General features: G+C 44.9%; 1 protein-coding gene and 1 long non-coding RNA gene across 2 annotated transcripts in view; one reads left to right on the top strand and one right to left on the bottom strand.

Annotated features, from left to right (window-relative positions):
• CCDC187 (coiled-coil domain containing 187) overlaps nucleotides 1-3,748 on the bottom strand; it is a 25,265-nt gene extending 21,517 nt beyond the window's left edge. The window contains exons 1-4 of the mRNA XM_039505966.1: nucleotides 3,681-3,748; nucleotides 2,919-3,064; nucleotides 2,593-2,780; nucleotides 1,207-1,294 (exon numbers count right to left, since the gene is read on the bottom strand). Of these exons, the coding sequence (XP_039361900.1) occupies nucleotides 1,207-1,294; nucleotides 2,593-2,780; nucleotides 2,919-3,064; nucleotides 3,681-3,711 (453 nt within the window). The 5' untranslated portion in view covers nucleotides 3,712-3,748. The remainder of the gene's footprint in view (nucleotides 1-1,206; nucleotides 1,295-2,592; nucleotides 2,781-2,918; nucleotides 3,065-3,680) is intronic.
• LOC120386581 lies at nucleotides 2,750-22,576 on the top strand. The gene is made up of 3 exons (XR_005589787.1): nucleotides 2,750-3,091; nucleotides 20,801-20,876; nucleotides 21,603-22,576. It is a non-coding gene; the product is annotated as an uncharacterized LOC120386581 (long non-coding RNA).

Below are 22,576 nucleotides of genomic sequence, written 5' to 3'. Positions count from 1 at the left end.
TTGTGTACAATTTTTTCAGTCTCTGCTTTGAACAGTGCTTGCTGACTTGTGCCCAGAGACGCGAGGCTACTGACAAACAGGTAAAGGGAATGTTTCGTAGAGTTATTAGAAAGTGCCAAACTGTTCTGAATGTTGATGAAAGCATGTGCAGAGAAAACTGGGGGGCTGGGCGAGGTGAGAGTGAGGCATGGTCTGGTAGCACATGGGAGCCAGAAACTCCACACTTCAAACTCAAGCTTTGACACTGACTCCCACTGATTTTCCAAGGTGCTGAGTAACTGTAGATCCCGTTTCAATCAGAGAGAGCTCCAGTGCTCCACACCGTAGTATCTGAAGAAAGGGGACTGAAGAAGAAGGGGACTGAAGAAAGAGGGTCAGGTTTTAGGAGGGATGTAGTTGGTGAGACACCAGGGGCTCAGGTGAGCTTGCTGGACCAGGTTGCTATTAGATACACAGGCCTCTCTCAGTGTGCTTCTGTGCACGCTCAGTAAAGAGCTCTGTCCTACAACTCTATCTGCTCACTGTAATGCTTATTGCTAATGAAAGAAGCACCTCTGAAAGTCAGGCCATAAGGCTCCACTTTTCAAAGGTGACCACTAATTTTGGATAACTTGGTTGTTGCTTGCCCAACTTGAGACAACCTGGGCCTAGTTTTCAGATGGGCTGGGCTCCCACAACTCCAGATGAAGCCATTAGGAGCTGTGGATGCTCAGCCGCTCTGCAAATCAGACTCCTTCAAGGCCCCAAAATGACAGGCCACTTCTGAAAAATCTGACTGACTGGGACTTGGCCCAAGTCACAGAGGACTCTACGGCAGAGTCAGGAATAGAATCTAGAGCTGACTCCCATGGCTGTGTTTTAGCCACAAGACCACCACTAGCTCTTGGCTAATGTCCTATATCTCAACAATGGAATCCTAAAGAGCTCATACAATCTGGTGTAAGAGTAGATAACTGCAGTAAAACTGGAGTTGCAGAGAGAAATGGTGCTTCCTGCTTCTTTAAAATGTATAGAGTACAGCCCCTGGCATAAAATAACTTATCTGAGGTATAAAAATCAACATCAATGAAGTATATTATAAAGTCTGTGCAACAACACTACGTACTCCTTTACTACTGTCCAAGAGATTCTCATCAGCTCTGAGTGTTAACTCTTCCCCTTGTTTTTCAAGAAGAAAGCCGGCTTGTGTCACGGCAATAACATTACCTGCTCTTGCTTCAGCCTGGTTAGGATTTTGTGCTGCTTCTCAGCTACAGCAGACACTTCCTCACTGTCTCGCAGATTCTCCAGACAGCTGAAAGCAGGATGGAGACCAAAATCACTACCAGAAGGATGTTTGGATGTGTGAATGCAATGCCCAGACAGGTGTCCCCATGACAGGGCTGGGGCCTGGAGTGAAGTCTTTATCCCCAGACCAGGTACATTAGTACAAGGCTCACCACGCTGCCCTGCCTGTATCTCAACCCCATCAGGAGAATGAGAAGGTACTTCAGTATTCACAGCCCATTTCGCCTTGGAGCTCTTTGCAAGATGGCCAGATTTCCAGACGCGCCCAGTATTCTGCAGCTCTCACTGACAGCAATGGAGATTCCATCCTCCCCTCGGAGAGCAGTAGGAACTGCTGGATGATGAACTAGTTTGAAAATTTGATCACTTCATTTCAGATGCCTAAATGGGGACTGGACTCTTTTGGACATCTGGCCCTTAATATCTGTCTATTGTGATGCAGACTCTGTGGAGTGACACCCAGCAAACTTATTTCACTCAGGCCATCTAACAGCCCCCAGATGGTAACAACTTCTAGTGACTACCAGCTTGGACTCGGAGCAGCCTCTTCAGCAAGCAAAGCTTAGTCCTTCACAAGTTCCTGAGAGAACCCTTCCCCCAAGCCCAGCCCTTAGTTATCATATATTTTGCTTTTTGGCATACTCCATGTTGTAGGTGGAAGCTGATGCAGTGGTTAGGGCATTAGCCTGGGCTTCAGACAACTGGGGTTCCATTCTCTGTTCTACCACAGCCACCCTGGATGACCCTGCACATCTCTCTCACTGCCTCAGTTCCACATCTGTGAAATGGGGATGTTGTAGAGCTAACCCAAAATCAAGGAGGTGGGGAGGGGTTCAGGCTCATGGTGTGGCTTCCATCTTATGTATGCCTGACTGGAGGCTGGAAGGAAAGGGGTTAAAGGTCACTCTGGTTAGACGAACTGCATCTGCCTGAGCTGCAAGGCTGGGTCAGCTGTGGGGAATTTATTAATTACCTCCAGCTCCAGCCCACTGCAGGAGGCATTTGCTGTGGGGAGCCAAGCCGCAGATAAGAGCTTAGCTGGAGTAAAGCCAGGCTTTGGATGTGGTTGAAACAAGCTGGGCCTTGTCCCTTCTGGCTGTGGGGAAGCCCTGTTGTGCCTTAATTTGCCCTGTAAAGAGGCAGGATGTTTACTTCTCTGTTTTTACAAGGTAGCCCACCCTGAAGGGGGTACAAGCTCCCTTCAGTGGGCAGAGCCCAGCTGCCTTGTTCTGACTGGCCTGTTGCCGTCAGCCAGCGTGTTTACCAGGTACTGAACTAAGGGAAGGGTACGCAAAACGGGCTCACCCTTTCCGATGCTCCAGCCAGGCCAGCTCTGCCTTGGTTTTCTCCTGAAGGGCTTTTTCTCGGAGTCGAAGGAGGGCAGTCTGGTGCCGGGCTCGTAGTTCTTCTTCCCTCAAGTACTGCTCGGCCATTGTCAAACTAAAACGGCAAAAGGTGCTGGACCCTCCATAGAACTGACTGACTTCACTCCACTAAAGGCAGAAGCAGAGGGCTGGATTTATTAGGGGGAAGCCGTTGGATGTCCCACAAGTGTGGCATTGCAAATAAAAGCCACGTGGGTGACTCCATGTGCAATGACTCACAGGAGAGGAGCTCTGGAGCCCAAGTACCTGGCTTGTGGAATCCATTTGTTCGCTGCTGTCTCCTGAATCATCTGCTGTGAGTGTCTTGCTGTTGGGCTGATTTACTGAAGGAGGCAAAGGATTCAAGGACTGACGTATGGGCAAAGAGTCCCCATGCTTTGCAGACAGGGATCCTAAAGAAAGGGAGAATTAAAGTCACTGTAAGTAAAATATTTCTTCATATCGGGGGTGAGGGGAGAAGTGATGTATCCTGTTTCTAAACTTTATAGCATAGTTGTAAAAATAGAGATTAAAGCTAAACAATTTAACTTTCTAATATGCTTCCAAACAGATCAGTTCATACTGCGGTCTAGGTGAGTTAGCTTCCATTCCAAAATACTAGACAATCTGAGCACAGGGTCAGAAGCCTGCCACACATTCATGTGTTGTAATCCCTGCTTTGCCACTGGCTCCTCCTGTGACCTTAGGAAAGTCACTTAATCTTTTTTGTCTCTGATTTCCCTGCTGTCGTATAAATAAGGTTAATGACACCAGCTGACTTAACTCCCAGGGTGTTCTCAGGGTTAATGTCTGTAGAGTGATTAGAGGATATAAAGATACTGTTCTGACTATTCATATATATGGTGAGTTAAATCATTTGGGGCAGAATTTTCAAAGGTGCAGTAAGAAATTTGATGAAATCTCTGCTCAGTGTCCAAACCCCAAAATGCTGCTCCACTTCTGGAGCCACTGTAGGGCACCTGTAAGTTTGCCCCCAAATGCCACTGAATCACCTAACTGGATAGTCACCTTGTTGCTGGGTTGAGGACTCCAGGTTCATTTCCCCAGTGGATTTTCTCTCGGTGGCTTTTATGGCATCCATCACATTGCAGTTGATTTCAGATTTCAGTGCAGATTGTTTTGGAGACTGTGCCCTAAAGCTACCGGGGGGGGGGGGGGGAGAGGGAGGGAGAAACACATTCTTACATGATATTGTGGTGTATTAGCTGCCAGGGACAGTAATAATACTTAGCTCTTAGAGAGCACTCTTCCTCAGTTGATCTCAAGTACCTTTCAAAACGGCACGTTAGTAATATTTATTCTATAGTGGATCTTCTATATATATGAAAAGTTCTTTTCTGGTACTTATCTCAGTGCGAGGTTGGAACCAATTCTCAAGTACTTAGTCTATGCCACTTTAAATGAGTGTTAAAATGTGCACTTAGAAAAACGCCCCTTCTTGGTAGGCAGTGTCCACAATGCTGATCAAAATGGATACTCCTTCTCTTCAGCAGGTAGCAATATATGGTTTATCCAAGATACCTGACTGCAAATCAAAGGAATTGAAGAAAGCATGTTCCTGTTCACCAAAATAATAAATGAGATCTTTGATCTATAGCTAGATGAAATTTTTCCTGCTACAGAAAATACAGCAGAGATCATGGGCAGCGGGTGAACCGGACGTTGAGGGGCCTAGCCCCTGACCCCTCTCTTTATGTCCGAGGCCTCTTCTGCCCCCCGTCCACTGCCAGAGCCCAGAGCACCCCAGCATGGCCAGTGGCTGCCTAAGCGCCTGGAGTGCTGGGCGGGCGGGGTGGCCCCCAGCCCTGGAGTGCCGGGCAGGTGGCATGTAGGTGGGGCCATACCGGGCTGTTTGGGGAGGCTCAGCCTCCCGTAGCCTATGATACTCGCTGCGCATGGCAGAGATGTTTCCCTTCAGGCTCTGGGCAAAAATCAGGCCAGAGAAAGCTTGCAAGTGGAGGACATATTGTTTACATTGGAGAACTGAAACCTCAAAAGGGTTAGGACACAAATCCCATGTACAGCGCAGCTGCCATGCGAGCTATTCCCATTGTGAGAACATCCAGCAGAAACATCCGTTACTGATGCCCAGTTCGCCGATGCACAGTTCAAACACTCCAAAGCCCTGAGTCATTGAACTTGAACAAATCATAGAGTAAAACAATCAAGCATCCCATTGTCCATTGCTTACTGTACCTGTCCTCGGCTGTATCATCTCTTTCGGGATCCCCTTCAAATTGGTATTCTCTCTGGTCTTGTTTAGCATGCTTCAGTCTTGCCCTCACAGTGCAGCTGGCTTGGGAGCCATTCAGCCCCTGTAAAAACCAAATGAACCCCCAATGACAATGGTGATCTTACAAAAGGCGTCACCTTTCAGCCCTTTCTGTAATTCTCCTGGGCTAGAACCTGGATTTATACAGTGCCTTTCATATTCCAATGACCCCTAGAGGGTTGTATTGACTAATGAGTTAGATCAGTCGTTCTCAACCAGTGGGGCATGTGTATCCCTGGGGGTACGCAGAGGTTCTCCAGGGGGTACATGAACTTACCTAGATATTTGCCTAGTTTTACAACAGCCTACATAAAAAGCACCAGCGAAGTCAGTACAAATTAAAATTTCATACAGACAATGACTGGTTTATACTGCTTTATATACTATATATGGAAATATAAGTACAATATTTATATTCCAATTGATTTATTTTATAATTATAGGACACAAATGAGAAAGCCAGCAATTTGTCAGTAACAGTGAGCTGTGACACTTTTGTATTTTTATGTCTGATTTTTGTAAGCAAGGTGTTTTTAAGTGAGGTGAAACTTTGGGGTACGCAAGATAAATCAGAATCCTGAAAGGGGTACAGTCATCTGGAAAGGTTGAGAGCCGCTGAGTTAGAGGCTAGCAGTGAAAGGATTATGTAGACATATGGAGATGTCCCACAATAGCTCACACAGAAGCTATGTTGACAATGAGCATGTCCCATAATACTGTGGTTACCTCCTGGTCTTTCTTTTTAAAAAGCCAATGAGATATTTGTCTTTTACCAGGGACAGAAGAAGTGGTCAAAGCCTCATACAAAGTATGGCGTTCTTAATAATGCGGCAATGCCCTGGGACTGCACAGTGGGTCTGAGTCCAAGGCATTGTAGTCATGAACATGGGACCAAATCCTGGGATCCCTTATTCTGGCAAATGCCCATTGACACCAGTGGGATTTTTCCTGAATTAAGGACCTGGGGACCTAAAGACAGAAAAACAAGCCGTGTGCCAACCTCCCCACATATTCCTTTTCTTTTTTTAATAGGAGACTCCTAGGTTCTGGTCAGACAAGAGGCCTATAGGGTGCTAAATAGAAGCATGAAAGAATAGCTTACAAACCTTCAGGAGAAAAGTGCTGAGACACTACAGTGAAAGGTTCTACAGAAAGATGCCTTGGGTGCCTGAGTCCCACCAACTGTCTATGGGATTCAAGCACCAAAGAGACATGAACCCAGATCATCAAAGGTATGGAGGTTCCTACCTCCCATAGGTACACAAGTCCCATGGAAGCCAAAGTACCTCTGAGGATCTGGGCTCTAGTTCTTTGGAAAATATATCCACAGTCTGCATTCTTTGTTCATTCGGGTGAGAGAGGCAGGTAGGTACTGGCCCCAGCTCTCAATGACTCCAAAGATGATTGTGCCAAGTCTGGAATGGTGCCATTTTCCTGCGGCTGGGGCCACACAGATTTACCGCTAACTGATGCTTGAGCAACTCATCCAAAGACCTCTGGCTCTCTTGAGCTTCTAGCTTTGCTTTCTCACGCAGTCTAGCCAGCCGCCCTTCCTGTTGGAGCTGATCGGCCTGGAGTGGGGAGAAAATTGTGGGACTTTTTACATTCATGGTAATGAGCTAAAACCTCACTGTGAGCTCCTTACAGGGACCTTATCGATGCCGAGAAGTGAAAACCTTGTTCTTGCACTATTGCTATTGCAGGCAAACTGGTGCATGTAGCTCAGCTTTTACCAGAGACCCTCTGATGATAATAAATGTGGCTGGGGGGATGAAAGGATGAATCATTCCTATAAGGAAGCGGAGTTCAGTTTCAAGTTCCAAACATGTGCTGTGGGCTTTTCTTTAAATGATTGTGATTAATAACCGGTTTTAAACCTGTGGGAAGTAATTTGCCTAATTCAACACACAATGCTAAGTTCCACTCTCATGAGCAGCCGTGTAACCCTATTGGCTTCAGTAAGGTTGCCCAGGCAGAATTTGTCTCCTGTGGTTGAAATCTAATTAATTCTGGAGAAATAGCATCAAGGACTCTTTCAGCATCGGTACAGATTCTGGGTAACAGAAAAAGTACCCATGGTGTCCACCGATCCCCACCATCACTGTGGGCTTCATGTCATGGCTGCATTCTGCCCTTTTGGTGTTTGAGACCTGCTAGTGACCCTCACCTCCCACACCGCAGGAGCTGGGGCCAAAGTGCATCTTTGCAGGCAGAGGAAAATGCAGAGATGGAGCGATGATCTACAGGTGTGGTCCTACACTCCCATTGACCTCAGCTGTAGCAGCTTGGGGAACTGCCACTTGCATATGAGGACACTGTGTCTCCCAGGGGCAATTCAGTCTTGCCTGTTGGTGCTAGAATTGGGTCTGCCAGTGGGGAATTGGGCTTAGCAGTTAACGATGGGTGTAGGTGTCATAGGGAGTTGACCTGAGGTGGCAAAACAGAGATCGTAGAGCTAACACCGCCAGCTGAAGGTAACCTGCTTTAAGGCATGTACAGGAATATCCAGCATCTCTTTTCATGGAGCACTGAATCCACATTTAATTTTGCTTAGGGTATGTGCTGTACCTTCAGTTTGTGAGCCAGCCTCAGAGACGTTTGCTGTATGTTTTCAAGGTGATCCCTGTATCTCTCCTCAGGATCTATGCATCTGGGGTCTCTGCCTATGAAAGATAGGAAAATAGAGACAGTATCTGAATTCTTAGCCACAAATTAATTCTGAAGAATGAATAGGACCCGCCTGTACTCCTTCAATCATAGATGTTAAACAGTAGCTACTAAAGTTAGACATTTTTAAATTAGCAGGTCCAATTAACTTGCGCCCAAGAATTTTAAAAGAGCTGGCTGAGGAGCTCGTTGGACCATTAATGTTGATTTTCAATAGAATCATAGACTTTACGGTCGGAAGGGACCATTATGATCATCTAGTCCAGAGGTCAGCAACCTTTCAGAAGTGCTGTGCCAAGTCTTCATTTATTCACTCCCATTTAAGGTTTCGCCTGCCGGTAATACATTTTAACATTTTTAGAAGGTCTCTTTCTATAAGTCTATAATATATAACTAAACTATTGTTGTATATAAAGTAAATAAGGTTTTTTAAATGTTTAAGAAGCTTCATTTAAAATTAAATTAAAATGCAGAGCCCACCCAGACTGGTGGCCAGGACCCAGGCAGTGTGAGTGCCACTGAAAATCAGCTCGCATGATGCCTTTGGCACGCGTACCATAGGTTGCCTTCCCCTGATCTTGTCTGACCTCCTGCACAATGCAGGCCACAGAATCTCACCCACCCACTCCTGTATCAAATCTGTGTCTGAGCCATTGAAGTCCTCAAATCATGGTTTAAAGACTTCAAGGTGCAGAGGACCTTCCAGTAAGTGTCCCGTGCCTCACACTGCAGAGGAAGGTGAAAAAACCCCAGGGCCTCTGCCAATCTGCCCTAGAGGAAAATTCCTTCCCAGCCCCAGATATGGCAATCAGCTAAACCCTGAACATGTGGGCAAGATTCACCAGCCAGACACCCAGGAAAGAATTCTCTGTAGTAACTCAGATCCCACCCAATCTAACATCCCATCACAAGCCATTGGGCACATTTACCGCTAGTAGTCAAAGACGAATTAATTGCCAAAATTAGGCTATCCCATCATACCATCCCCTCCATAAACTTATCAAGCTTAGTCTTGAAGCCAGATATGTCTTTTTCCCCCACTACTCCCCTTGGAATGCATTAGAGAAAACATCCAATGATTTAACAGAAATAGCCAATGGGTCACTAGCCAGAGAGAGTGGTATTGAGAGAGCTGTATTGATACCCGCACTTTCAGGTGTATTCCTTCAACAACTGCACATCCAGGATCACAACCACACAGCAGCCATGGCAAGGTGCAGAGTGCCAGCAAGGAACCCACCAAGCCCCAGTGCTGTCCCAGGGATCCGCGCCAAGAGGAAAGGGTTACTGCTGTGCCTATTCCATGCTATGCACTAGCCCCCAGCCTGTCCCAGCTCCACAAGCCATGAGATCTGGAGCAGGATGTCCTAAGGCATCTGCAGCTGCTGGTAGAACAGCTCCATTCAGCCAAAACCACATCACTAAATCTGTATAAATCACCACTGACTTCGGGTCCAACCGTACTCTGAAGCACCTGCTTAAGTCCTACCAAAGTCAGTGGGATTGAAACACTTGCGTGTCACTGCTTTGCTGAACAGGGATGGCTGGCTGGATCGGGGTCTTGGTGATATGTAATCTAGCAGCATTTTGAAGGCTACTTTCCATCAGGATCGTGGGGCGGCTACTCCCGATCTCTGCAATGCTTTAAGGCTGGCCATGCCCTCCAAATCGCATATTATGACAGGTGATGTGTGTTACTTAGCCATAGGGGCAGGTGGTGGCTACTCAGGAGGAAGGAAGAGTGTGTACATGACCCTTAGCTGCTTCACCCCACTGACACCTCTTTGGATCTCCTGGCAGAGGCCTTCCCTGGTTGGATTTCTGGCCTTTATTAGAGCAGTAGTGCCTCCCATGTGCTTGTGACAGTTTGGCTTTTACTCTGCACCCCCAGTCTGAGTCTGTGAAAACCACGTTCTATCTTTATTTCATGGGTGACCTTGATCACACGCTTCACTGCGCACTGTAACCCTCATGTTGGCCTGCAGTCTTGTGTTAGGGGGCCTACGCGTCCGACCCTGCATGAGAGAATCATCCAGGGGGCATCACCTTTCAACGACTCTCCTCTCTGAGAACGGTGTGTTTCCTAAAAAGCGGGGCCAGGCTAGAGGAACCTGGTTCTCTGTTTGCCTCCTGGGCACTGGGACTTTAGCCACCTGACTAGGGCTTTGAAGCTGCCCAGTGAGTTGCCTGACAGAGGGGACTGAAACTTATTTTAAGGGCAGCATCTGCATCAGACACCTCCTCTCTCTCACCAGCTGAATATCGCCAGGAACCAGAAGGACGGCAAGGGGAAGAAGGGCCTACCCGCCTCACACACAGACTGGGCCTAGGGACTCAGGGAATGGGTCGGCATAGACTCAGGGAGAGCATATGGGGCTGTGTTGGTTTTGATAGACGGTACAGGAGAGATACAGAGCTAAGAATAATGTGAGCGTGTGGCTCTAACAGAGCATGCATAAGCTACTGGATGGGGTCCACTGCTGATCTTGAGGCTTAGTGCAGCCGGACTGTGGGGTCCCACATCCCAAAGAGGGGGTGCAAGGCAGGGGGGTCTGCACCCCAGGAGTGTGCCTCAGAGGCCAGAGTTAAAGACAGTGTCTGGATGCTGCCCAGACCTAGTGAGCTTGGAAGCAGGCAGGATCCAAAGGCTGGTGACCACCCACAAAGGGGAGAGGACTCAGCCAGGGCTGAAACAGTGCTGCATCCACTGGAAACAAATGTCTCTAGCCTAAGGAGCAGAAAGTGGTTTTGCTCCCTTCTGTGCTATTGGATAATCTTTTAGCAACATGAGGGGCAGAGAAAAGGGGTGGAACTTCAAAGGGGGTGTGCCGGCAGTGGGACTGGATGATGGCTGGCTGCCATAAATTAGAGCAGCTGGGGGCTGCTCAAACTTACCTGGGGCTGTTTCAGCCCCTGCAGCAGCCTGGAATCTGGAGGGTACAAAGGGGGGTAATCCCACCTTTTCCTCCCTCTCTCGGGGCTGCACCTACAGAATGCACATACATAGAACAGAATAAAAGCTTTCAAACCTTGATCCACCAGTTCTAGACTTCTTGTGGCGCTGCACCTGTTCCTCCATGTGCCCCACTTCTCTCAGCACTGCACTGCAGTTGTGATTCTTTCACTTTGGCAGGGAGGCACAATCTCATAACCGCGGCATATTGATGCTGTTGCTTGTTCTCACTCTAGGCACTCCCATCTCAGTGCTACTTCCTTATTACAACTCTCCTGGCTGTTGCTCTATAGGTGATGTAATGTTTACTAATTATATGTTCTTGGCTATATAAAGCTTCTCCGATGAATTTGTGAAGCCTGTTCAAACAGGTTACATATTTACTCTGAGCTGCGTCACTGTCAGAAATGAGTATCATAAATGGATCATTGTGTGTATCGTAAGTAGAAATGGGCCTGATTTATAAATTTCAGAGCTGCATTTCCCCCCAGAATTTCAGGGATGTTTGCATTAAGGGGGATAGATCATGCTGGTATACTTTGGGCCCAAAGGTTCCCAAATCCCAATACTAGCTTTACATATGCAGGTTTTGAAAATGCCAAAGCCTCTTTTTTTTATAGGGGCGTCTATCAAAGCTGCAGAAAGCGTGTGCATTTCTTGACCTAAAAAGCATCATGGCATGTGTACACAGAGGTGGGGGAAATAAAACGTCAATGCCCCAAAGTTATTCAGGCTTCCTAAGGGAACGTTGTTGCTGTTTTGCGAGGTGATTAAGAGCTCTGCCGGCAGTTTCACTGACATCATGCAGTGGCGTCAGATCTCATGATTTTAGCACAAGTCTTATGAAATTTGGGGCTTTTTTTTTTTAAAGACCCAGTTTCTGGACTCAAGAGAAGAGTGCATGAGAATCTCAGCTTTTTTTTTTTTTTTAAAAAAAAGGATGTTTCTAGCTCTCCTGGTTCTGGAGAAAAGCTTGAAAAGGTGAAGCAAGTGTGTCCTAATGACACAGAAACCAGGAGGCAAATAAAAAGAGTCCATCACTTTTTAAAAAAAAAATTTTTTTTTAAAGAAGATCTTGTAATTTTGGGGGGCGGGGGCTGACTTATGACTTTTGCATACTTGGGCTGGCAATACTGAGCTGGTGAAATGTTACAAGGTACTTTAGCCAAAAAGCAGTGGAATCTCACATTTTTAGTGACATTGCAGGGAAAAGAATTGTTGATTGCATAGCAAGATCTTGCATGTATTGAAGAGAGTAGCAGGGAAAAGACAGATCAGCAGTACCTTAGCTTCTACTTGGATTCCTCATCATGTTCAACATCCATTTCAGGGTGTCTCCTTTATATAATTGTATATAGTTTATACACTTGTATATAAAATTACCCTAAGGTTCTAAACACTAATTTTGCTTATCTGGTTGTTTAAAGGCACTCTAACACCTGGGCCATTCCAAAGCTGTGGCTGGGAATCCAGAAGGGATTCTCCGGGATATAATTATGACTATGAGGTAGCCTCATCTTATCCTCCAAATTTGAAAGTTTTACTGCTATACAGATTAGAGGCATTAAAATGCTACTTTGGCCACAGTGAATAAATGATTTGCTGCATCACTTCCATCTTGTTTTATTTCTCTTGAACATAAGGTTAATGTGAGGTCACATTATTACTCACTGGGAGCTTATTGTTTCGCTAAAGCACGTGGTATTGCCATCTTGACTGTCTCTCTCCTGACTTTAAATAGTTTCAGGGACATTCCCTGGCAGAGTGTGTGCAAGGAAGCTTGTTGGCCGCTTAGTGCAGAATAGGGTGACCAGACAGAAAGTGTGAAAAATCGGGACGGGGGTGGGGGTAATAGGTGCTAATATAAGAGAAAGCCCTGAATATCAGGACTGTCCCTATAAAATTGGGTCACCCCTAGTGCAGAACCTCATTCATTGTGTGCAAGTGGTATGCAGATGCAGATGCATATGGAGCAGGTCAGATGCAGTTCTATGGAACCTGTAGAGGGAACTTGCCGATGCAGATGATGCAAGTGCACCTAATGCCTACATATGCCCAGCATGAAAGCAAGCTACATAAAGCTGGACCTCATTTAAACAAACCCCATTCATCCAGCACCCTTGTGTTCTCCATCTTGATGCACTCTTTGCATCCTGCATTCAAAAAAACCCTTATCTGGCTAAATTTCACAGCCTCCATTCTATTCCAATAGCGTTTTAAAAAAAAACATACTGGAGTGTGCGTACATTGAGGCTATTTATTAAATCACTTACCGCTACACCTGCATAATCTAAGTAAACCCTGTAGCATCCCTACTAGATATAATTTAAAAAGCTGGGCTCAAAGTCTCATTTTTCTAATCACTTGCAGTTAGACAGAAGCACTTACTGCTGCTTTATTCAAGGACAGCTTCCCTTTTTTCTGCCAGTGTCAGCAATCAGTCCGAACCAGTTATCACAAAGATATGCACTTGCGACTCGAAATGTGTGTAAGTGCAACTTTGAGACAACTAACTATCAGGCTGTATTTTTTTCCTTTATGATAAAATTGGAGTAATTCTTATGAAGAGCTTTCTTTTTCCATGTAAGAGAGCCTTCAAGGCGCTTCAGCAGCCCAAGATCACACATACATTTGCACTGGTACAACGACTGCTGGCATATTTGTCCAGTTCTGGTGTCCACAGTTCAAGAAGGGTGTTGATAAATTGGAGAGGGTTCAGAGAAGAGCCACGAGAATGATTAAAGGATTAGAAAATGTGCCTTATAGTGATAGACTCAAGAAGCTCAATCTATTTAGTTTAGCAAAGAGAAGGTTAAGGGATAACTTGACTGCAATCTATAAATACAAACATTTGATAATGGGCTCTTTGCTCTAGCAGACAAATCCAATAGCTGGAACTAGAAGCTCGACAAATTCAGACCGGAAATAAGTTGCACATTTTTAACAGTGAGAGTCATTAACCATTGGAACAATTTGCCAATGATTGTGGTGGATTCACTGACAATTTTAAAATCAAGACTGGATGTTTTCTCTAAAAGATCTGCTGTAGGGACGATTTTGGGGATGTTCTGTGGTCTGTGTTATACAGGAGGACAAACTAGATGATCACAATGGTATCTCCTGACCTTGGACTCTATAAACCTCTGAAAGGAATTTATAATCTCACAACTGAATGTCCAATCCCCTGTGCCATGATCACCTTATAGGAGGCGGGGAAAAGTTAGGTCAAATTTAAACCAAGTTTTTCACAGTTTCAGCCTGATAATAAATGTTTCCATGAGTTAAGGAAATCAAAATCCAGTGGAAACAGTTTGTGATGGGGAGGGGAAAACATCCCCTGCATTTTTTGCAGCCCAAACATTTCAACATTGCACTAGTGCAGAAGAGCCTGAGATGGAGTGAGATTAGGAACGGATTGTAGCTAAGTGAAATTGATTGGTTTACTTTCATCATCTAAGCTGAGAGAGCTGCAAAAATTAAACACTCTAAGAAGTGAACCAGGTGGCTAAAATTCTAACCTTAGGCCTGACTCAGCAAGATCCTTAAGCACGAGAGTAGTCCCGTGTGACTAAGTACATGCTTAAAGGTATGTATGTTGATCCCATGAAAATGAATGAGACTATTGGCAGTTTTGTGCACCTTGTTGAATTGTAGCCTTTGTGTGTTTTGTCCGTTTCCCTATATAAATAAATCTGCCTGGGACCTGAGCACTTCCACATTTTTGGCTTGTCTTCATACTATCTGCTTGCTAACCTCTCAGAATCACTTTGTCTACTCTCGCTGGCTTCTGACATATTGTGTGCTTATTTTTAAATCCTCTAGCACAAGAGGTTGGCTGAAATTCCACTGGTAGGCCCAATTCAACTCCCCTACTGCAGCTCTGCACAGTAGTCCAGGAGGCAGTCAAAATTTCTACCTATGGCTGTTTCCACAGCGACAAAGCAGTTGGCTTCTGCTGCTAGTTAATGGGAACAGAGCTAGGCAGGGAGATCATTCCAAATTGGAGCATGTTCACTATGGTTTCAGCCGTTACGTGGGACAGAGAAATATGAGCTATTAAATCTTTAAACTATAGCTGGTCAAAGTTGTGAAAATCTCCATAAAAATGTCATTTCCATTGTTCACCAGTTACGTTTGGATTGAATTCTCCCAATCCACTGCACTTCTAATGTGCAACCAGTGGTGCAAGAACAATACTGTTTGCTTCAGTGTAGGAGACACACACGTGCCCAGGACACTTCCTGGAGTGGGGTGTTTCAAATAGCGGCATGCTAGAGCTTGGGAGAAGAGTAGCTGTGACACAGAATGAGGGAGTGGGGAGGGGGGTCTCTTCCTGAACAAACACTCCATGGTCTGATTATCTGCCGGATAATGAACAATGCAAACAGCCCTCTCAAATGGGGAATGGTACTAGGTCAAAGAAGGGGAAAGTTAATAGTGATGAGAATCAGAGCAATTTTCTTTATTGATTCAAGGAGAAAGCTACACTTCCATGCCCCCCACTGAAAGGGGGCTCATTGCAAAACACTTGAAAGCCAGTTGGAAGTCAAAGACCAAACTTGTTTGAGTTTTGCTAGGCAACGAGGTTGTTAGCGGTTGTGAAATACATGAGGTGATGCTTCAGTTTCTACTATATGATCTTAAGGCAAAACATCAAAGGAGTCTTGTCTCAAGCTCTTCAGTCTGAGGACAATTAATGGAAGCAGTGATGTTACAAGTCTCTGCCATGCTTTGATTCTATTAATTTAATCACGTCTCCATGTTCTACAAACAAGAGGCTAGCTCCCTCTAGTGACACAAAAGATTAAGTGTCTGCAAAGGAAGGAAATGGTTTTATGTACAAATATCTCTTGTTTGTGCTTCCAGTGAAATTATTACATTTTAAGGCTATTTGCTCAGATTGCACCTTTAGTCCCAACTCTAACGAAATAATTTAAAACATCTGCTGTACTGTAGCTTGAATTAAAAAGAAAATGAGAAATCTTGGGCCTACAGTGAAATTCAGTTTAAAGCCCACAATCTTTCATCTCAGAAGATCCCAAACTATTCATTCTAGTCATGTGAGAAGACTTTACTTTCACAAGTCCTCTTAACTGAAAATCATGCCAGTCACACGAGCAGACTACAGGATTGGGCATTAAGAGTAAGATTTTCAAAAGGGATTTAGGCACCTAGGAGACGATATGTTAAATAGCATACATGTTAACCTCGATATTAAATAAGCTATACCTTTATGTTAGTATATCTCCATGCACACTATACTTATATCTGTTTCTAGCCCAATATAGTTACAGAAGTACAAACAAGTGCTTAACTGCTGTTAGTACCTCCCAAAATCTCCCCCAATATATATGATAGCTTTGGAGGACCACACACTTAAGGTGGAATTCTGGTTTTACTCCCTTGAAAACTCCCATTGATTTCGACAGGCGCAAGATTTGATCTATAGCGGATTACACAAATCTTATAAACAATTGTAGTGCCAGCTCCTGTACAGGCAAAACTCATTTAAGCTGCTGGGGAGATTTTCCTAAGGCAAGGAAAAAAGAGCGGAACTTTTGGGGCTGCTGCTTTTCAATGATCTTTTAATATGTGGTTCCGCCTCAGTCTTGTGCTGTAGCCGGGCTGCGCGGAAGAAGATTGCAGCCCAGGACCCTACAGAAGAGTGGCTGGTGTTAATCAGAAGCTGGAGAACATTTGCTTACCAGCTCAGACCAATATTAAGTTAAAGTATATTTTCTGCCTAAATTGACTGGCATGCCCCTCTGTTAAAAATGTGTGTTGCTTTCCAGTGATCCTCTGTGGAAATTACATGGGTTTGTCAAAGAACAATTTGTATATATGAAGTGGGCAGTCCATTGTATTTGAGTGGGGCTGTGGATTTTATATGGTCAGCATTTTCTTATAAAAGCAGAAGTGTCAAGAGCCAGGGATGGGCTCTTTCACTTAACTCTAGGTGGTAGATATTAACAAATATTAGATATTTTGCAAGCTCCCATTTGTTCTGCTCCCTTCTGTTGTATACATTAAGGATTTCATTATAGTGTAAAGGAAATACTCAGTGGCAATTAGTACCTGGGGGATGCATACATATTTTAAAGATAAATATTTACATTTTGCAGTGATCTATATAATTGCGCCTCATTATACAATCTGCACTGCAGAAATGACTCGCACTCTTTTCTGCAAAAGTGTACCAGTATTAACTGACTGTTGTTGTTAGTTATGGGAGCATTTAATACTGTCTTTCATATGCATCTCCCATTTGACACCAGTGGTGAGCGGAGCTCTTTCTTACCTGTAGTTCAAATCTATATTGTCCCTCAAAATGACAATCCCTTACCTCACCTAGGAAGAAGTGACACAGGCTGGAAGCTACCCTGCTTACAATCAAACTTGGGGCTGGATTCAGTCAAACTCCCTTAACCTCTGCAAATGCTGGGGGTTTGCAAAGACTTCTGCCTGGCTTGTATACAGGAAGAGGTTTCTATCATTCAACTCGCACACTGTATCTGGCAGGGTGTTTTCCTCGCTGATCAAGAGACGGCAGAATCAGGGCCCTTATCCATTAATTCTGGATGAGTGAAACATCTTTTGTTCAATGGGAAACTCTGCAGACAAGAGATTTAGTGTCCAAGCATCTGAACTGCCCTCCCTATTTGTTGGAGGCTGAGGAAGAGACAGAATAAATAATGTTGACTGTTCACCCACCTCAAAAATCCTATATTGTATATAAAATCTTGTGGGGGCAACAATGAAGCATCCTTGATAAGAGCAAGGGCTTTTCAAAGTGCCCTCTTTGGAGAAAGATTATCTGATCTTGTTCTTTTGTCTCTGAAAAGCCCTCGAAACAATGCACCATCTGCTACTGTTTGGCAAAAGGAAGCCAAGGTCTCCTCTGACAAAGGCATGCTTGCTATTGTTTGCTCCTTAACCCTTTCAGCAACAAACTTTCCCTTGTCTCTATGCAAACATTTATTTAGAGTATAAAGTGACAACCTTCCTCCTGCCAATCCCCCAGCAATCCTGAGTTCAACTCCTGATTCAGCCACTGACCTTGGTTCACTTGGTTGAAAGCTCTCTGCCTCAGTTTCCCCATCTGCAGAACTGGGACAATATCCCGTATGTACCAAAGAGGGGGTTGGGAGGGTTAATCATAAAGCTTTTTGAGATCCTCCAATGAAGCCTCAAGAGGTTACAAAAGCATATGGCAACAATATACACTATCACAATCAGGGGCATGTTTGTCACTGCTACAGTTGGCTAGAAAGACAGAGGGAATTTTTTTTTCACAGCAAAGCTCGTGGTTTTTTTCCTTTTTTGTGTATGTGCCAAAGTTTGACATTTCAATGACCTTTTTAGCTGAAACATCAAAAATTCAAAACACGTCTGACTATCCCAGTAGTTTTCAACCTTTTGTACTGGTGACCCCCTCTCACACAGCAAACCTATGAATGCGACACTCCCCCCCCCTTATAAATTAAAAACGCATTTTTTAAAATATTTAACACTGTTATAAATGCTGGAGGCAAAGCGGGATTTGGGGTGGAGGCCGACAGCTCGCGTAATAATCTTGCAACCCTCTGAGGGGTCATGACCCCAGGTTTGAGAACCCCTGGACTTATCACAGCTGGCAATACAAGCCCCATAATACTCTTCTAATGCAGGACAGAAGAGAACATTTGATGGCGTTACAAACTGGCTTAGAAATGTCATGAATAACTACTGCATTTCGTGATGCTTTGTTAAATGCTGTCTTACCAAAGTCGTCCTCAAATTCTTTTTGCATCCCAATCCTCCTGGTTGGAGAAGCGCGGGGTTCAAATCCATGACTGAGAGATGTTTTGAGACTTCGTCTAGGAGAGGATGAAATAGTTTCCCCTTGATTCTGAGCTTCAGAAAGAGCATCAAATATGGAGCGATTCCTTTGATTTGCTGGTTTTCTCTCTGGACTGTGTTAAGCCAAAAACAAAAATTGTCTGAATGACAGATGTGAATGAGAGAACACTGCATTACGTTAACAAGAAAAAAATATATAATAGGGTTAAAATTTGACCTCAAGATAAAGTGGGCCAAATTTGTCTTGTGTTTAATCAATAGAATCTAGATTTACATCAAAGTTATACCAGGGATGGATTTTTCCCACTGTGTCAACTTGCCATTCAATGCTGAGCCTGATTCTCAATGGACCTTGGGGAAGCAAATGAATGAAAGCTATCTGTAGTGTCACTAAAACTCCCACACAAAATCTCCTGAGGAATTAGTGAATACAGAAATGGATGCAGAAAATCTTTTGTCTAACTATAGAATCTTGCTGCCTAAAATGGCTTCAAGCTGTAATAACAATAAGACTGTTTGATTCATCTGAGGATCTCAAAGCACCTTACAAACAAGAATGAGTAAACTCTCTGAGGTAAGGAATTTGTTACTGTTTATATTGTTTACAGGCCCAGATCAGGGCCCCATTGTGCTAGGTTTGCTAAACAAACACACAACCAAAAGATGGTCCCTGTCCTGAAGAGCTTACAGTCCTTGGACCATCAGTCCTTAGACCATCATTATGGATCATTATTCCCATTTTACAGATGGAGAGACTGAGGCAGAGGTAAAGCACCTTGCCCGAGGTGCAGAATCGCAAAATGGGGAGGAATACCTATGAGTCCTCATTCTGAAGGCTTGCTCTGAATCCTCAGCAAGACACTTTTTGCTAAACAACAAGAAAAACAATTAGGAGGCTGGGAAGGAGAAGAGGGCTGGAGAAGAAGCCTGGTCTGTAGGAAAACATCAAAGGACTGGGGGTCAGAGTCCTACGTTCTATTCCCAGCTCCGTTTAATTGAGTGATCTGTGGAAATTCACCTGACCTCTGTCAGCTTCCACACCTATAAAACAGACCAGTACAATTGGCATTTAAAAAAGTCACACTTTCCAGTTAGATTTCATTAGCAAACAAATGTTATAAACAGAGAGACAGATATGAGTAGAGCATTTTATAGTTGGTTATAAACCTACCACTACAACGTGTTCTATATGGTTATAAGCAATTTGCTGGACTTTGTAACAATGGATTAACCATTTAGTAAAACGTCTGTTTGTTTGTTAGCTCTTTGGTAAATGGAAGCTTCACATAAAGTTGGACCAAAAATCATCACTTGCCAATGTACAAAATCCCCCTTCCTGTACCTTGATGATGATGGAGAAGCTAAAGAGGCACCTAATTACCCATCCAAATTACTACTTGCTCAGAGCTTGGATTTTTCAGCAGTCCTGAAAATGGAAATAAGTACCTCGCTGTTTTGAGGCTTAATTCATTACAGATGGATTGTGCAATCCATGCTCACGTTAGGAAGTTACTTGTTCCACCACCGTGAGTCAGGGTTGCACAGCCTCGCCCTAGATGTTTGCAAAGCTCGTTGAAATGCTTTTATGCAAGGTGCTATGGAATTGCAAAGTATCGCTCTGTATCACGTTTCTAGGACTTGTGGTCAGCATGGCAAAGGCCCAGCTAAGTCCTGCAATAGGCATAAATGCTTTAATACGGTGAATCATGTCAAAATGCAGCCTAGGAGTCCCAATGAGCTGCTTTTTCCCACAATCCTGTCCGACATTCAGGAGCAAGGGTGGCTCTAGCCATTTCGCCGCCCCAAGCACGGTGGCACGCTGCGAGGGGCGCTCTGCCGATCGCCGGTCCCACGGCTCCTGTGGACCTCCTGCAGACGTGCCTGCGGATGCGCCACCAAAGCCGCGGGACCAGCGGACCCTCCGCAGGGACGCCTGCGGGAGGTCCGCCGGAGCCGCCTGCCACCCTCGCGGCAACCGGCGGAGCGCCCCCCGCGGCATGCCGCCCCAAGCACGCGCTTGGCATGCTGGGGCCTGGAGCCGCCCCTGTTCAGTAGTCAGGTCGCTTTTAACCTGGATTGGAGCTGCGCATCTCTGAGCACAAAACAGCTCATTGCCTGTTGGCTAAATGGATACAGGGTCCACTGGGAATGTTTTGAAAACCCTGCACAAAGCTTAGCTAAAAAGATTAGGAAGAAACGCGTGAAAATGGGCACCTATTGATCTAGTAGCAGCTCGAACAAGGCGGGGAGACCGAGGCAGCCTGAAATATTGACAGATGGTTTTTGTACAAAAAAATGAATGTGGAAAGGGGGTTTTTTTTAATCGGCAATCAGCTTAGGGAAATCCCATTTCATTTTTTTTCATTAATGAGCTTTTCTTTGTTTTTCCTGGTGCAGAATGACCCAGAAATAGCTAGGACGAGTAGAACGGCTCCTACCAACTTGCTCCTTGGATGCCGTCTTCAGAACGTGGGTACGAGGATGGAGTAGGGAGAGGTGGGAGGGGATTTCTCCGGAAGAAATTCTAATATTTGTCTCTGGCAAATACCTGGGGCCTGGTTTCTGTATTCGCATTTTGTGCCAGTTTCTTAACTGGCTCCACAACTTCCATAGGGATCACTTGGGAAAACACATCTCCTGCTTCAGAAAGGGTGCAGCTCAAGGGCCTGATCCAAACTCCCATTATACGCAATGGAAAGACTCCTGTTGACAGGATCAGGCCCTACCGGGAATATAGTGATAGCAGGGAACAGAAGTGCACTCGGTGACCTCTCCTGCATGGTAGGGGAGCTGAATGGAAAGCATAGCTTGGCATTGGCCATGTGCACAGGGAGCTTGGCCTTGAGCCGGTACAGAGCAGAGCACATGCTCCAGAACAAGTGGAAGTGCAGGGAGCTGTTCAGGAGCCATGGACAGAAATATGGCGGAGCTGCTCGAGCTGAGCAGTCACCAGCTCAGCTGCCTCTTGTGCGCAGAGTCAAAGGGGCAGAGCATAGGCCAATGGGTGTTTCTTAGTGCGCACGGACTTCAGCACACACCTCCCTTGTATTAACAAGGCACCGAGGCATGTGCTCCCCTCTTGGGCCTCAGACCCGCTGCTCGGCAGGGGTGACTGGGTGACCATGCAGCCTTGCTCCAGTGCAAGGCCTGGGTGCTTTGCAATCTCCATTCAGCTCATTGTCTTTCAATTTGCACATAGGCTGGCACCGCAGCACCCGTGCAGGGTAGGATCAAAGCCTTGAGCACAGATCTCTGCAAACACAGAGGGAAAAGGGGCACGGCAGAGTCACTGAGAAAAAGGAATTTCGAATCCTGTGGAAGCAACGTGTAATTTGTTAATGAATGGAGCTCTTCAAAGCCAGAGGTCTTCATTGGTGCCTATTCAAACCTGATAAGCTAGATCCTCAGCTTGTATAAATCAGCACATCTCTGCAATGGGACTGTCCTGATTTCCACCCGCTGAGGATCCAGCCCTGCAAACATTCACTTTTGAAAAAAGCTTTTTGTTTAAGACTCAGTTTGTTCAAAAAGTTCTGACCAGCCCTGGTCTGTTTAATTACCCTTCACTACTACATGATGGCTTGTAGGAGACAGTCTCTCTCATTTCTTTAATGGAAAATACAGTGCAAAAAACTATGAATTTTTCTGGGTAAATATTGGGGTCTAATTTGGTGGACAGAAGGATGGGGGGGAAAATATTAATGCTTTGAACAGAATTCAATTTGGTTTGCTGCAGAACTAAAACAGAACTCAAAACACAATGCCACTTGGGAGTTCAAGAAAACAATCTCTCTCTAATCCCCAAATAAAACTTTTCATTTGAGTAAACAGTTTACTGTTGTAAACTTAGAACTATTCGCCTATAAATATTTACATGTAATAATTGGACCACACCATTTGCAGCGCATACAGCCAACTTCATCCTTTTCTCCTGTTTTTTATTTATTTTTTTAAACTTTCTAATACTTGGGTTCTGAAAGGTATTCTGAGACAGATTTTCATTTCCTTCCCATTTTAATGTGTCAAATCTTTAAACCGTTATGTTGAAATGTGTGCGTGGAGGGCGTGAGATTCATCAGTACGTTCAGCTGCGGCCACACTTCAGCGCTTGCCTGCCTGCCTGTTTGTTTATTGTGTGTATCTTCTAGACCAGTGGTTCTCAACCTTTTCGTT

Source organism: Mauremys reevesii, linkage group 19 (genome assembly GCF_016161935.1).
Source record: "Mauremys reevesii isolate NIE-2019 linkage group 19, ASM1616193v1, whole genome shotgun sequence".
Lineage (NCBI taxonomy): Eukaryota > Metazoa > Chordata > Testudines > Geoemydidae > Mauremys > Mauremys reevesii.
This window is presented reverse-complemented; position numbering and strand designations above follow the sequence as displayed.